The following is a 14,672-nucleotide window of genomic DNA, read 5'->3' as shown; positions in this document are numbered from 1 at the left end:
AGCACCTCTAAAATCCTTTCTTTTTAGGTCAGGGACCAGCATACTTTTTCTGCAAAGGGCCCGACAGTAAATATTTTTGGCTACGCAGGCCAGGCCATGTGGTCTCTTTTGTGACTATTCAACTCTTCTGCTATAGTAAATGACATTTACCTATTGTCTGTAACAATAGGTAAATGAATGGGTGTGGCTATATGCTAATAAAACTTTATTTACAAAATCAGGCAGCCAGATTTGGCTGTTGTGCTATAGTTTGCTGGCTTTTGTTTTAGAAATCTATTTCTGTACATATCAAAGAAAAGCTTAGGCTGGGCTGGTGGCTCATGCCTGTAATCCCTGCACTTTGAGAGGTCAAGGCAGGTGGATCACCTGAGGTCAGGAGTTCCAAGACCAGCTTGACCAACATGGTAAAACCCCATCTCTACTAAAAATATAAAAATTAGCTGGGTGTGGTGGTGGACACCTGTAATTTCAGCTACTCGGGAGGCTGAGGCACGAGTATCACTTGAACCCGGGAGGCGGAGGTTGCAGTGAGCCAAGATTGTGCCACTGTGTTCCAGCCTGGGCAACAGAGCGAGACACTATCTCAAAAAAAAAAAAACAAAAAACCAAAAACAAACAAACAAAAACAATAAAAATGAAAAGAAAAGCTTTAAAGGGAGAGCAGAGAAAACCCTCAAGTGCTGAGCAGGGATTGGACATTCTCAGAGGCCGTAAGATCTATTGGATTACATGTGTAGTTTAAATTTTGACTTGTAAAAAAAAGTCCTTAGGAATGATCATGCCAGCAACTATCAGAGATAAACTATGAACTAAGACAAGAAGAGTATGAAGACAGTTTTGCTTAAAATATTTCAATTTTTAAAGGTGGAAGGTAGAATATGGATTAAAAATGATAGGATACTAATGGGCAGAGCAGGTGGCGCCCATCATTTACAATGAAGGTCAAGTTCTGCTCGGCCTCCTTCCAGTGAGATATATCAGAATGTCAGAGCCATTGGAAAGACCAGACTTGTGATGGTGCGATACTGCCTCAAACATCCTGCCCGCCTTGGCTCACAGCCTCACCCACTCATGTGTGGAGCAGAATCATGTAATCTTGGTGAGCAAATTCTGCCCGTGCCTCAGATGTGTTTCCCTGGGCCGGGCGTGGTGGCTCAAGCCTGTAATCCCAGCACTTTGGGAGGCCGAGGCGGGTGGATCACAAGGTCAGGAGATCGAGACCATCCTGGCTAACACGGTGAAACCCTGTCTCTACTAAAAAATACAAAAAGCTAGCCGGGCGAGGTGGCAGGCGCCTGTAGTCCCAGCTACTCGGGAGGCTGAGGCAGGAGAATGGTGTGAACCCAGGAGGCGGAGCTTGCAGTGAGCTGAGATCTGGCCACTGCACTCCAGCCCGGGCGACAGAGCGAGACTCTGTCTCAAAAAAAAAAAAAAAAAAGGATGTGTTTCCCAAATAAACCACTACCTACTCTGCCCAAATTCAAGGCTTTTGCTTCAATAAACCACTACCTACTCTGCCCAATTCAAGGCTTTTGCTTCAGTGAAGACAAATTAGTTCAGGAAAGAGATTAATAGCTTACTTTACTAAATAATTCAATTCATTATAATATTTGTATGGGACACGACTCTTATTCAGGCCATTGTTTACTTATATGGACAACTCTTCCAATAATCTTTTGATACTGTACCCAGCAGCCAGTCTTCCTTCCTTGTAATCCACTCACCACATCATAGTGCAAGAGCGCTTTATTTCATGGAAATTTTCATCCTGCCTGTTTTATTTAAACTCTTCAGTCTCTCCTTTACCAATCATTGGTATACAAAGAAACTCCCTGGTGTGGCCCAGGAGGGTTTTGCAATCTGTTCTTGTCTCCAGCTTCCTGGCTCACCTATCCTCCCAACCTAAGACACACTTTAACCACACTGATCAATTTTCTGTTCCATAAATATATTCTCCTTGTCTCTGGGCTTTTGCACATGCTGTTCCTTCTGCATGGAACACTGTGTCCTCACCTCTCCTGCTCATAACCTACTTTGGAAAGCCTCTCAAGTTTGTGCTGGGGCACCCTGGCATTGTCAACTTAGAACCTCTCATGGTTACTCCAGTCAGAGACTTCACAAACTGAATGTTAATTAGGATTAATGTGCTTTATTCCTCAATAGTCTATAACCTTTTTGAGAGAAGCACACCTTAGGGAGTTGAAGATATTCATAATATCCTTGGCATCTTGCATAGCATCCCAAACACACTCGATGCTCAAACATATCTTTTGAAGGAACAAATATTTACATGTTCAAATGCAAATCAAATACTACTGATCTAAGTGTGCACAGGTATTGTGCCATTTGTTGTATGACTGTAAAGAAACATATCATCACGTTATATTTTCTTATGTACTTAGAATTACTTTGAGATGGTCTTTTTGACAACTCATAACAACCCTCAAGTTGTTAAAATATTCCCATTTTAAAAGTGAAGGAACACTAAATGCATTGTGGGATCCTGGACTGGGTCCTGGAATAGGAAAAGCACATTAGTGGAAAGCTGGTAAAATCTGAATAAAGTCTGGAGTTTAGTTATGAGTAATGCATCAATGTTAATTTCTTAGTTATGACAACTGTACCAAGGTTACATAAGATATTAACATTTGGGCAAACTGGGTTAAGGGTATACAGAACTGTCTGTATTATCTACGGATTTCCTATAAATCTACAGTTATTCCAAAATAAAAAGTCTATTTAAAAATATGAAGAAACTAGCCACATAGCTATATGGGTACCAAGTGGGAAAGCCACAGTCTTCCCATTCTTAATTCAGTGCTCTCTTTAAATCCCTTGCTCTTCCTCTAGGATCCAACACATTCCTCTAGGATACAACACTTATACTGAGAAACAAGAATATAGGTTAAATGAGGGTTCCCCCCCAACACACTCCAATTTGCTTTCTCTTGGGGGGGGGTCTTATGCAAATAAACACCATGTTATGTAACATAATATTCTTAGATCAAAAGGATATAAAGAAAGAAGAGAGGATAAAACAAAACACATGTGGACAGAGACAGAGAGAGGGAGATGACAGTATCATGAAACACACATATAGGCCAGATCATTCTCTGTGATGGGCACTGTCCTGTGTATTGGGGATGTTTCCCATCATCCCTGGCCTCTACTCACTACATGCCAGTAGCATCCACTCCAGATGTGACAACTAAAAACCTCTTCCAGATATTACTAAATGTCCTGGTAGGGTGGCGTGGAGGGGGAGGAAGAAGTGTCCCGGATTGAGAACCACAGACTCAGACTGTTTTGTAGAATAAAAGAAAGAATTTCTGAAGAGTGATTAGTTAGCTATTCTGCTATGAAAAATAACACTATCCACCATGTTCAGAGTCCCTACTGTGTGTCAGGTCTTATATATACATCTTCTACTTCTCACAAGAATGCCTCCAGGAATATTTATTTTAAAAATGAGAAGACTCAGGGGGCGCGCCCAAGATGGCCAAATAGGAACAGCTCCAGCCTCCAGCCCCCGGCGTGAGCAACACAGCAGACGGGTGATTTCTGCATTTTCAACTGAGGTACCGGGTTCATCTCACTGGGGCATGTTGGAGAGTTGGTGCTGGTCAGCTGGTGCAGGCCGACAAGCGAGAGCTGAAGCAGGGCAAGGCATCGCGTCACCTGGGAAGCGCAAGGGGGACAGGAATCCCTTTTCCTAGCCAAGGGAAACTGAGACACACAACACCTGGAAAATCGGATAACTCCCACCCTGATACTGTGCTTTACTAAGGGTCTAAGTCAAATGGCACACCAGGAGATTATATCCCACACCTGGCCCAGAGGGTCCCACGCCCACGGAGCCTCCCTCATTGCTAGCACAGCAGTCTGAGATCTAACCGCAAGGTGGCAGCGAGGCTGCGGGAGGGGTGCCCACCATTGCAGAGGCTTAGGTAGGTAAACAAAGCCACCAGGAAGCTCGAATTGCGTGGAGCCCACCACAGCTCAAAGAGGCCCACCTGCCTCTGTAGACTCCTCCTCTGCGGACAGGGCATAGCTAAACAGAAAGCAGCAGGAACCTCAGCAGAGGTAAATGCCCCTGTCTGACAGCTTTGAAGAAAGCAGTGGATCTCCCAGCATGGAGGTTGAGATCTGAGAACGGACAGACTGCCTGCTCAAGTGGGTCCCTGACCCCTGAGTGGCCAAACTAGGAGACATCCCGCATTAGGTGCAGACTGACACTTCACACCTCACATGGTGGGGTACACCCCTGAGACGAAGCTTCCAGAGCGAGAATCAGATAGCAACACTCGCTGTTCAGCAATATTCTATCTTCTGCAGCCTCTGCTGCTGATATCCAGGCAAACAGGGTTGGGAGTGGACCTCAAGCAAACTCCAACAGACCTACAGCTGAGGGTCCTGACTGTTAGAAGGAAAACTAACAAACAGAAAGGACACCCACAGCAAAATCCCATCAGTACGTCACCATCATCAAAGACCAAAGGCAGATAAAACCACAAAGATGGGTAAAAAGCAGTGCAGAAAAGCTGGAAATCCAAAAAATCAGAGCGCATCTCCCCCTCCAAAGGAACGCAGCTCATCGCCAGCAACGGAGCAAAGCTGGATGGAGAATGACTTTGACGAGTTGAGAGAAGAAGGCTTCAGTTAATCAAACTTCTCAGAGCTACAGGAGGAACTATGTAACCAGCGCAAAGAAACTAAAACCTTGAAAAAAGAATGGATGAATGGATAACTAGAATAATCAATGCAGAGAAAGCCATAAAATAACTGCTAGAGATGAAAACCATGACACAAGAACTACATGAAAGATGCACAAGCATCAGTAACCGACTCGATCAATTGGAAGAAAGAGTATCAGCGATTAAAAATCAAACAAATGAAATGAAGTGAGAAGAGAAGTGTAGAGAAAAAAGAGTAAAAAGAAATGAACAAAGCCTCCAAGAAATATGGGATTATGTGAAAAGACCAAATCTACGTCTGATGGGGTGCCTGAAAATGATGGGGAAAATGGAACCAAGTTGGAAAACACTCTGCAGGATATCATCCAGGAGAACTTCCCCAACCTAGTAAGGCAGGCCAACATTCAAATTCAGGAAATAGAGAGAATGCCACAAAGATACTCCTCGAGAAGAGCAACTCCAAGACACATAATTGTCAGATTCACCAAAGTTGAAATGAAGGAAAAAATGTTAAGGGCAGCCAGAGAGAAAGGTCGGGTTACCCACAAAGGGAAGCCCATCAGACTAACAGCAGATCTCTCGGCAGAAACTCTACAAGCCAGAAGAGAATGGGGGCCAATATTTAACATTCTTAAAGAAAAGAATTTTCAGCCCAGAATTTCATATACAGCCAAACTAAGTTTCATAAGTGAAGGAGAAATAAAATCCTTTACAGACAAGCAAATGCTTAGAGATTTTGTCACCACCGGGCCTGCCCTACAAGAGATCCTGAAGGAAGCACTAAACATGGAAAGGAACAACCGGTACCAGCCATTGCAAAAACATGCCAAAATGTAAAGACCATCGAGGCTAGGAAGAAACTGCATCAACTAGCGAGCAAAATAACCAGCTAATATCATAATGACAGGATCAAGTTCACACATAACAATATTAACCTTAAATGTAAATGGGCTAAATGCTCCAATTAAAAGACACAGACTGGCAAATTGGATAGAGTCAAGACCCATCAGTTTGCTGTATTCAGGAGACCCATCTCACATGCAGAGACACACATAGGCTCAAAATAAAGGGATGGAGGAAGATCTACCAAGCAAATGGAAAACAAAAAAAAAAGCAGGGGTTGCAATCCTAGTCTCTGATAAAACAGACTTTAAACCATCAAAGATCAAAAGAGACAAAGAAGGCCATTACATAATGGTAAAGGGATCAATTCATCAGGAAGAGCTAACTATCCTAAATATATATGCACCCAATACAGGAGCATGCAGATTCATAAAGCAAGTCCTTAGAGACTTACAAAGAGACTTAGACTCCCATACAATAATAATGGGAGACTTTAACACTCCACTATCAACATTAGACAGATCAACGAGACAGAAAATCAACAAAGATATCCAGGAATTGAACTCAACTCTGCACCAAGCAGACCTAATAGACATCTACAGAACTCTCCACCCCAAATCAACAGAATATACATTCTTCTCAGCACCACATCGCACTTATTCCAACATTGACCACATAGTTGGAAGTAAAGCACTCCTCAGCAAATGTACAAGAACAGAAATTATAACAAACTGTCTCTCAGACCACAGTGCAATCAAACTAGAACTCAGGACTAAGAAACTCAATCAAAACCGCTCAACTACATGGAAACTGAACAACCTGCTCCTGAATGATTACTGGGTACATAATGAAATGAAGGCAGAAATAAAGATGTTCTTTGAAACCAATGAGAACAAAGATACAACATACCAGAATCTCTGGGACACATTTAAAGCAGTGTGTAGAGGGAAATTTATAGCACTAAACGCCCACAAGAGAAAGCAGGAAAGATCTAAAAGTGACACCCTAACATCACAATTAAAAGAACTAGAGAAGCAAGAGCAACCACATTCAAAAGCTAGCAGAAGGCAAGAAATAACTAAGATCAGAGCAGAACTGAAGGAGATAGAGACACAAAAAACCCTCCAAAAAATCAGTGAATCCAGGAGCTGGTTTTTTGAAAAGATTGACAAAATTGATAGACCGCTAGCAAGACTAATAAAGAAGAAAAGACAGAAGAATCAAACAGATGCAATAAAAAATGATAAAGGGGATATCACCCCCGACCCCACAGAAATACAAACTACCATCAGAGAATACTATAAACACCTCTACGCAAATCAACTAGAAAACCTAGAAGAAATGGATAATTTCCTGGACACTTACACTCTCCCAAGACTAAACCAGGAAGAAGTTGAATCCCTGAATAGACCAATAGCAGGCTCTGAAATTGAGACAATAATTAATAGCCTACCAACCAAAAAAAGTCCAGGACCAGACGGATTCACAGCCAAATTCTACCAGAGGTACAAGGAGGAGTTGGTACTATTCCTTCTGAAACTATTCCAATCAATAGAAAAAGAGGGAATCCTCCCTAACTCATTTTACAAGGCCAACATCATCCTGATACCAAAGCCTGACAGAGATACAACAAAAAAGGAGAATTTTAGACCAATATCCCTGATGAACATTGATGCAAAAATCCTCAGTAAAATACTGGCAAACCAAATCCAGCAGTACATCAAAAGCTTATCCACCTGATCAAGATCCCATGACAAATGGGATCTAACTAAAGAGCTTCTGCACAGCAAAAGAAACTACCATCAGAGTGAACAGGCAACCTACAGAATGGGAGAACATTTTTGCAATCTACTCATCTGACAAAGGGCTAATATCCAGAACCTATAAAGAACTCAATCAAATTTACAAGAAAAACACAAACAACCCCATCAAAAAGTGGGCAAAGGATATGAACAGATACCTCTCAAAAGAAGACATTCATACAGCCAACAGACACATGAAAAAATGCTCATCATCACTCGCCATCAGAGAAATGCAAATCAAAACCACAATGAGATACCACCTCACACCAGTTAGAATAGCAATCATTAAAAAATCAGGAAACAACAGGTGCTGGAGAGGATGTGGAGAAATAGGAACACTTTTACACTGTTGGTGGCACTGTAAACTAGTTCAACCATTGTGGAAAACAGTGTGGCGATTCCTCAAGGATCTAGAACTAGAAATACCATATGACCCAGCCATCCCATTACTGGGGATATACCCAAAGGATTATAAGTCATGGCGCTATAAAGACACATGCACACGTATGTTTATTGTGGCACTATTCACAATAGCAAAGACTTGGAATCAACCCAAATGTCCATCAGTGACAGACTGGATTAAGAAAATGTGGCACATATACACCATGGAATACGATGTGGCCATAAAAAAGGATGAGTTCGTGTCCTTTGTAGGGATATGGATGCAGCTGGAAACCATCATTCTCAGCAAACTATCACAAGAACAGAAAACCAAATACCACATGTTCTCACTCATAAGTGGGAACTGAACAATGAGATCACTTGGACACAGCAAGGGGATCATCACACACCGGGTCCTATTGTGCGTAGGGGGTAGGGGAGAGGGATAGCATTAGGCGATATACCTAATGTAAATGATGAGTTAATGGGTGCAGCACACTAACATGGCACATGTATACATATGGAACGAACAAACCTGCACATTGTGCACATGTACCCTAGAACTTAAAGTATAATTTTAAAAAAAAATGAGAAGACTCAAGTGCAGAGAGAGTAATGGTCTCATGGCTGTGAAGGAATAGAAATCAGTTTTGGAACCTAGAGGTATCTGATGCAAATTCCATTATTCCACACAGGCTTTTTACTTGTTTTGGGGGGCTGTCAATGATACCCAAGAGAGAGAAAAAGAAAAGAAAGGGGGACAGAGTCAGCTGAAAGAAGAGCAGATAAGACATGACAGCTCTGTTGAGTTCACAGCACTTACTGTTTGTCTTCAACTTCCCAGGCTCACTGCTGCGGCTGCCCGCCTGGTTGATGGCCTTGACCATGAAGATGTACTTGGTGCCGCTCTGCAGACCGTGCACCGTGTAGTGGTTCTGCTTGATGTTGGGTACTATCATCCAGCTATCAGCCGAGTTACACAGACCTGCAAAGCCAATCAGACACGGTGCAGTTCTTTGGCACAAGGGGAGCAATGCTTGCATAATTTTAAGTTGAATAATTTCAATTTATTTGAATAGAGTTGGTAAGTGAAGTGCTTTGTTCTGATAGCCATGTATGAAAAACTGACTTCACTAATATAGATGTGGCAGATTGCATTTTTGTCTCCAAAATTCTCCCTGCCCTGTATATCCAGGCCCAAATGACTTTGCAGGTGCTCCTTCTAAAGAGGTGCAATATATTTCCCTGTCACACAGCTTTGAATTTGGTCAAGTGACTTACTTTGGTCAATAGGATGAGGCTGAAATGACAATGTGCTAGTTGCAAGAGTAGGCATGACAAAGCCTTGAGGGTTTCTGTTGACCCTTTGTGTCTACCACTGCTCTGGAGAAAATATTCCTAGGATACTCTGTTCATCCCAACAGGATGAGACAGGGAACAGCTTTACCACACAGCCAACGCCCAGCCAGTGCAGGAGTGAACCAAGCAGAGATCAGCCAACACCAACCAACCTCCAACAGGGAAGCTAAGAAATGATCATCAGGATCGTTTGTGATTCTGTATTAGTGTGGCTGTAACTAACTGATGTAGGAGACATATTCCTAAGAGAACTCTGGAGCAGCAACACCTGGGCAGCTCAGGGTCTGGTGCAGATCTTGGGAAGGCGTCCACAGGGATTTTTGACCAGCTGCATCCCTAGGATGACTGGTTCCAGAGTGGAGTGGGGCTGTTGCTCTGGCTGCATCCTGTAGGATGTGGGTTGGGGAGCAGACCGAGGATTTATAATGCTTGGAAGAATATGTAGGAAAAGGAAGCCCATTTTGTTTTGCAGCTGGTTGACGGCTGAAAACATCTCTTTGGTATCAGGTCCAATTCCCCTCTCTCCTTTTTCCATCCATCAATCTCTACTCCAATAGTACCTTTTTCCAAACCCCTGGTGACCAGGCTGTCAAGAAGTTTCCTGACTCTGTTGATTTCCTTCAGTGGTCCCTGGGAGAGGGCTGGGCCTCCTCCACTTACAGAGGACTCCAAAGCCACCACCCCACTCTTCTTTCAGTTGATTTGCAAGTCAAAGGGTTAGTTCCTTTGATCTTGAGGCAACTTATACTTTACCAGACTCTCAAAAGCAGTCCCTTACTCTTTTTTTTGGTCTCACCTCTTTGAGAATCTAATAAAACCTTTCTGTAGAAAGAAATTCACAAATGCATATACATACCAAACCACAATATTTGCATAGCGTTTCAAGGTAGTCACAGGCTCCTGAAGCCTGTCTTTGAATCTTACTGAATACTTTCTCCATCTTTGAGTTAAAAAGTATTCATGGTATTGTCACAGTTGAAAAAAAGTTAAAAGTATTTTGTCAATTGTGAGAATTCACCTTATATGATTTCCATCTTGGGTGCATAGTATTTTCAAGTACACATCAGTGAATTAAATATATATATATGTCTAAAGATATACACACACACACACACACTCACATATATTTGGTCTTGTGAATTTTCTGTTGCCTCTTTTTTTTTTTTCTACCTGCAAACATTTTCGCCAGTGGACTGCCAGATTTGAAAAAGCCAGCTTGAAGCAAGAATGTAATTTAGGACTCATAGAAGGGTTTGAGTGTGTGTGTGTTTATATTTGGAGATTCAGCAGAGCAAAAAGAGGCACAATCCGCCCCTCCTCCCCAAATTTATTTTCTCTAACTCTTAGCCCTCTGTTTTCCTACCAATTCTCATTGTATAAGATGCAGGAAAACATCCACAAATAGTTTAGTAACATGGGAATTTCCTTACTATATATCCCTTCTGATCTTCCTTCACCTTACCTTTTCCTTGAACATAGCTATAATAAACTCCATACTTCTGGATAATGCCACAGCCAAATATTAGATTTTGATCCAATCAAAGAAGGGTCATTTGAACTCTGAGTTTTGGGCCCCAAGAGGCCTATAACTCTCTTTAGGTACTTAATATTATTACAATAGTAATAAAACAAAAAAGTAGCTTTTCTATTATGTAGGATAGTCTACCCATATTCCTAGATCTTTGTCAATGGCAGTCAGCCACAAATGAGAAAAATTAAGGCATCCAGTAGATTCAAATGAGCATCCTATCAATTTCACTGCTTTTACACTGTTCCTGTTTAATTGAATATGTTACAATAAAATGACTATTGTGGTCAAAGAAAGCAAGTGTAAAAATGTTTCAATAAACTTTACATCACTGTACAACCCAAAAGCTGGGTTTAATGTGGTGGGGGAACGCTTTCAGCAACATCATAAAGCAGATGTCTGAAATTGCTGCAAACTGTAACTTGGCCTAAAGTCCAAAGTCTTAGCCCAACAAAGATTTTATGTTTCAGAAACCTTTTCCAGACAAAAAGGGACTCTGACTATCCTGATTATTTTGAAGAGGTCCCTATTTTTTTCCTCGAATATTAAAAGAACAAAATGTTTATGAAGTAGTAAAATTTCATTGGTTAGCTTTACACTGGGACAATCTACTTTCATGAATACTAACAACTATTACTGTTTAGGTTTACCTTTATGTTATTATTATTGCCAAGATAATAACTGAGAAGTTGATTAAAAATGCCAGGAAAGCAACACTGACAATATTCTTTTGGGGGCTGGAGTAAGTGGGGTGACTTGGAGTGCAGCATTACTGGTGTTGGTCTTACGCCAGCACCACCTAACTTCTTGCATATGACACTGAGTTTGCTTAAGCAAGACTTCTCTGCCTTGACACCCCACTGTGTTAGGACTCTTGACCAGGTTTTATTCATCTCTTTATGAAACACCCACACAACCATCCTGATTGAAATTTCACTTTTCTCCAAACTCATTTTCAATCATCTCTGAGGGTGTTCCAACATTCACCTCCTCCGACTCAGTTAAAAAAACAATGGAGCTTGGAAAATAATTTGTCCACAATGAAACCTAATTGAGGTTTTTGATTTTATACTTTTTTTTTTTCATTCACAATGGGTTAGAAGCATTTCCCTACATAATGTGGCTCATTATAAAATCTTAATTACATCTGGGATTTCAGAGCCTTGTATGGCACCTGTCATCTTGCCACAAAAAATTATGTGTAAAAATGTCACAAGATGTGGACAGTCTTAGGAGAGGCTGCACACTGGTTTCTAACATCCTTTGTCTCTTCCAACAGACTGGACAAAAGTGAACATTCCTTTCCTTCTTCTCTGTAAAAATAGTATATGTTTAATAACTTTGATGAATGTTTTCTAAGTGACTACAATAAATTAAAAGCAGATAACTACTTAGCCATTAAGGCTTGAAAAAAATGCAGCTTTTGATTTCTGCTAAGAATAAGAATAGGCTGCTGGGGAAAGGACCCAATTTAAGATTTAAAATGACGCATCAAAAGTAGTTTTAGAAAAAATGTGGAAAACGTTGTAAAATAAATATCTAGTTATTGATAAGCACTTCATTAACATCTATAGTCATAACTCTATTAATAAAAATAAAAAATAAAAATTAATGTCATTACTTTTGCATTTGAATGTATGTATTTCATTAGTGAGGGCCTTTTCATAAGATTGAAAAAGCTCCATAGATATTATCTAAGTCTCCTTCACTAACGCCAGTTGAAGACAATTAACTACAATTTATTAGGATGAGTGAAGGAACCATGACCTAGAGACAGTAAAAGATTTTCTAGTGACCTAAGGAGCTACAGCCAGGTTTTGAGCATTATATCTTCTCATTTTCAGTAGAGTTTTAGCATTAGATCTTGTCATGCAATACAACATCTGCAAAGGATATTTCTCCAAATAATAGGACAGATTATTTAACAACATTCAAGGAAAGCCTTTCACATAATGATTGTGTAAAATGCTATCATGCAGACACTCCTGGAAAATTGCAAAATTGGTCTTTCTTTTAAAATGCAATTATGGGCGAGTACAGTTTGCATTTTTGTAGGAATAATAACTTTGAATATCTATATGTTACCACTGTGGCAAACACAAGACTAAGGTCTTTACTTTTATTATCTCAACCATGTGAAGCTAAAACACTATCCATTCTTACAGATGAGGAAACAGATTAGGAGGACATTAAATAATTTGCTCAAGGCTGCAGAGCTAGTGAGGTCCAAAGTCAAGATTCAAATCCAGGTCTCCCTTGGTCACTACAAATGTGAAAAATATTTAAGAAGAAAATAATTTGAAAATGTTTGCATCTCAGTTAGCTTTTTATCTGAATGAATTCTTTCTTTGTCGCAAATTGATCCTGGAGGCATTAGGACTTCACTATTCTGGTTTAATGGGCATAAAGGGAGGAACACATCCTGATACAAACAACCCGATGAGAGTATCCAAGTTTGGTCAGCACCAGCAGTTTCACTGTTTTTCTTCCATCCTGGGAGAATGGGCCTTTCTGGCGTCTATGCATTAAAGGTTGATAATCTTCACTAAGCCATTTGCATTTCTCTTTTTATGGCAACTGGTTTCTGGGAATAAAACATCTCTGGAATCACCCAACATAAAGTTCTGAGTTCATTATACTCAGTAGTTTTGCTCTTTTTGAATTGTTTTATGCATGACCTTTTTGCATCATCTATTCTATTAATGCATCATGTTTGGTATTATTTTCGATGCAAATAGCACAGAAATCAAGTTGGTCACAGTTTAGCCAAGTGAGAAACCCTAAGTTTCCAGCAATAAATATCTTCCTTTCATTTTGGGGATGAGGTGAAGCTCTGGTATTGAATTAGGGCCTTTTGGCCCCAATTCCTTGCTCCTTCCTTATAATTTTGCAGGTCTTTGTATATCTTTGTATCCTCACTCTGGGCTCACCCAGGGGACTTCTTTGACAAACGGCATGTTAGCTAATGTGACACAGACAGGGGCTTAAAAAGAATGTGTGTAATTGAGCCTGCCTTTACTCCTTCATCTCTGCAATCAGGGGGAGAACAGACTTGAGCTGGATTGTAGGAGGATGAGAGAGATGTGCAGCAGTCGGGTTGCCACAGTTACCAGCCTGCCATGTGAGGGAGCCAAGATCAGCAGGGTTTCCTAGTTGACACTCAGTTGACTCCAGATGCATAAGCAATAAGTTGTTGTTCAATTCTACTTAGGCACTGTGCTTGTTGGCTATTCAGCAAAAGCCAATGGATACAGAGCCCGTCAGTCAAGGCCAAGGCTACATGTACTCCCAAAATGCCCATGACGATTTGATTTAAGAAATTTCAGGAGAGGGCTGGGTGTAGTGGCTCACGCCTATAATCCCAACACTTTGGGAGGCCAAGGTGGGGGGATCACTTGAGGCCAGGAGTTGAGACCAGCCTGGCCAACGTGGCGAAATCCCACCTCTACTAAAAATACAAAAATACGTGGTAGCACATGCCTGTAATCCAGCTACTCGGGACGCTGAGGCACGAGAATCATTTGAACTCTGGGGGTGGAGGTTGCAGTGAGCCAAGATCATGACACTGCACTCCAGCCTGGGCAGCAGAGCAAGACTGTCTGGGATAAATATATATTAAGAATAAAAGAAAAAAAAGAAATTTCAGGAGAGACGTAACTATCTGAGGAAGACATGCCCCAGGATGGTCCCCAGGATTCCAGCTCCCTGGTATTCATAACTGTGTAATATTCTCTCCCTAGTGTAAACAGGACCTGTCACCTGCTTCTAACCAACAGAATATGGCAAAGGACAAAGGTCTATCACTTTTATTACTCCTGTGATTATATTACATTATATGATAAAGGTGAAGGCAAAAGGAGTTTACAGATATAATTAAGGTCCCTAATCATTTGATTTGGAGTTAATCAAATGGCAGATTATTCTGGGTGGGTCTGACCTAATCAAGTGAGCCCTTTAAAGGCAGGTTTGGAGGTGGGAGGTTTAAAGTAGCACACTCTCTCCCTTGCTGGCCTTGATGAAGCAAGCTGTCATGAATTCCACAACCACAACGAAACAAATTTGTCA

At 41.1% G+C, this 14,672-nt stretch overlaps 1 protein-coding gene across 4 annotated transcripts in view; it reads right to left on the bottom strand.

Annotated features, from left to right (window-relative positions):
* The window catches only part of MID1 (midline 1), a 414,458-nt gene that overhangs the window by 14,352 nt on the left and 385,434 nt on the right, over positions 1 to 14,672 (bottom strand). For all 4 annotated transcript variants that reach the window (XM_033201032.1, XM_033201030.1, XM_033201033.1 and 1 more), the window contains exon 8: positions 8,544 to 8,705. In XM_033201032.1, the coding sequence (XP_033056923.1) occupies positions 8,544 to 8,705 (162 nt within the window). The remainder of the gene's footprint in view (positions 1 to 8,543; positions 8,706 to 14,672) is intronic.

This window comes from Trachypithecus francoisi, unplaced genomic scaffold, assembly GCF_009764315.1.
Source record: "Trachypithecus francoisi isolate TF-2019V2 unplaced genomic scaffold, Tfra_2.0 Lachesis_group6, whole genome shotgun sequence".
In the NCBI taxonomy this organism is placed as follows: Eukaryota; Metazoa; Chordata; class Mammalia; order Primates; family Cercopithecidae; genus Trachypithecus; species Trachypithecus francoisi.
The sequence above is the reverse complement of the archived record's forward strand: the minus strand, read 5'-3'. Positions and strand labels throughout refer to the sequence as shown.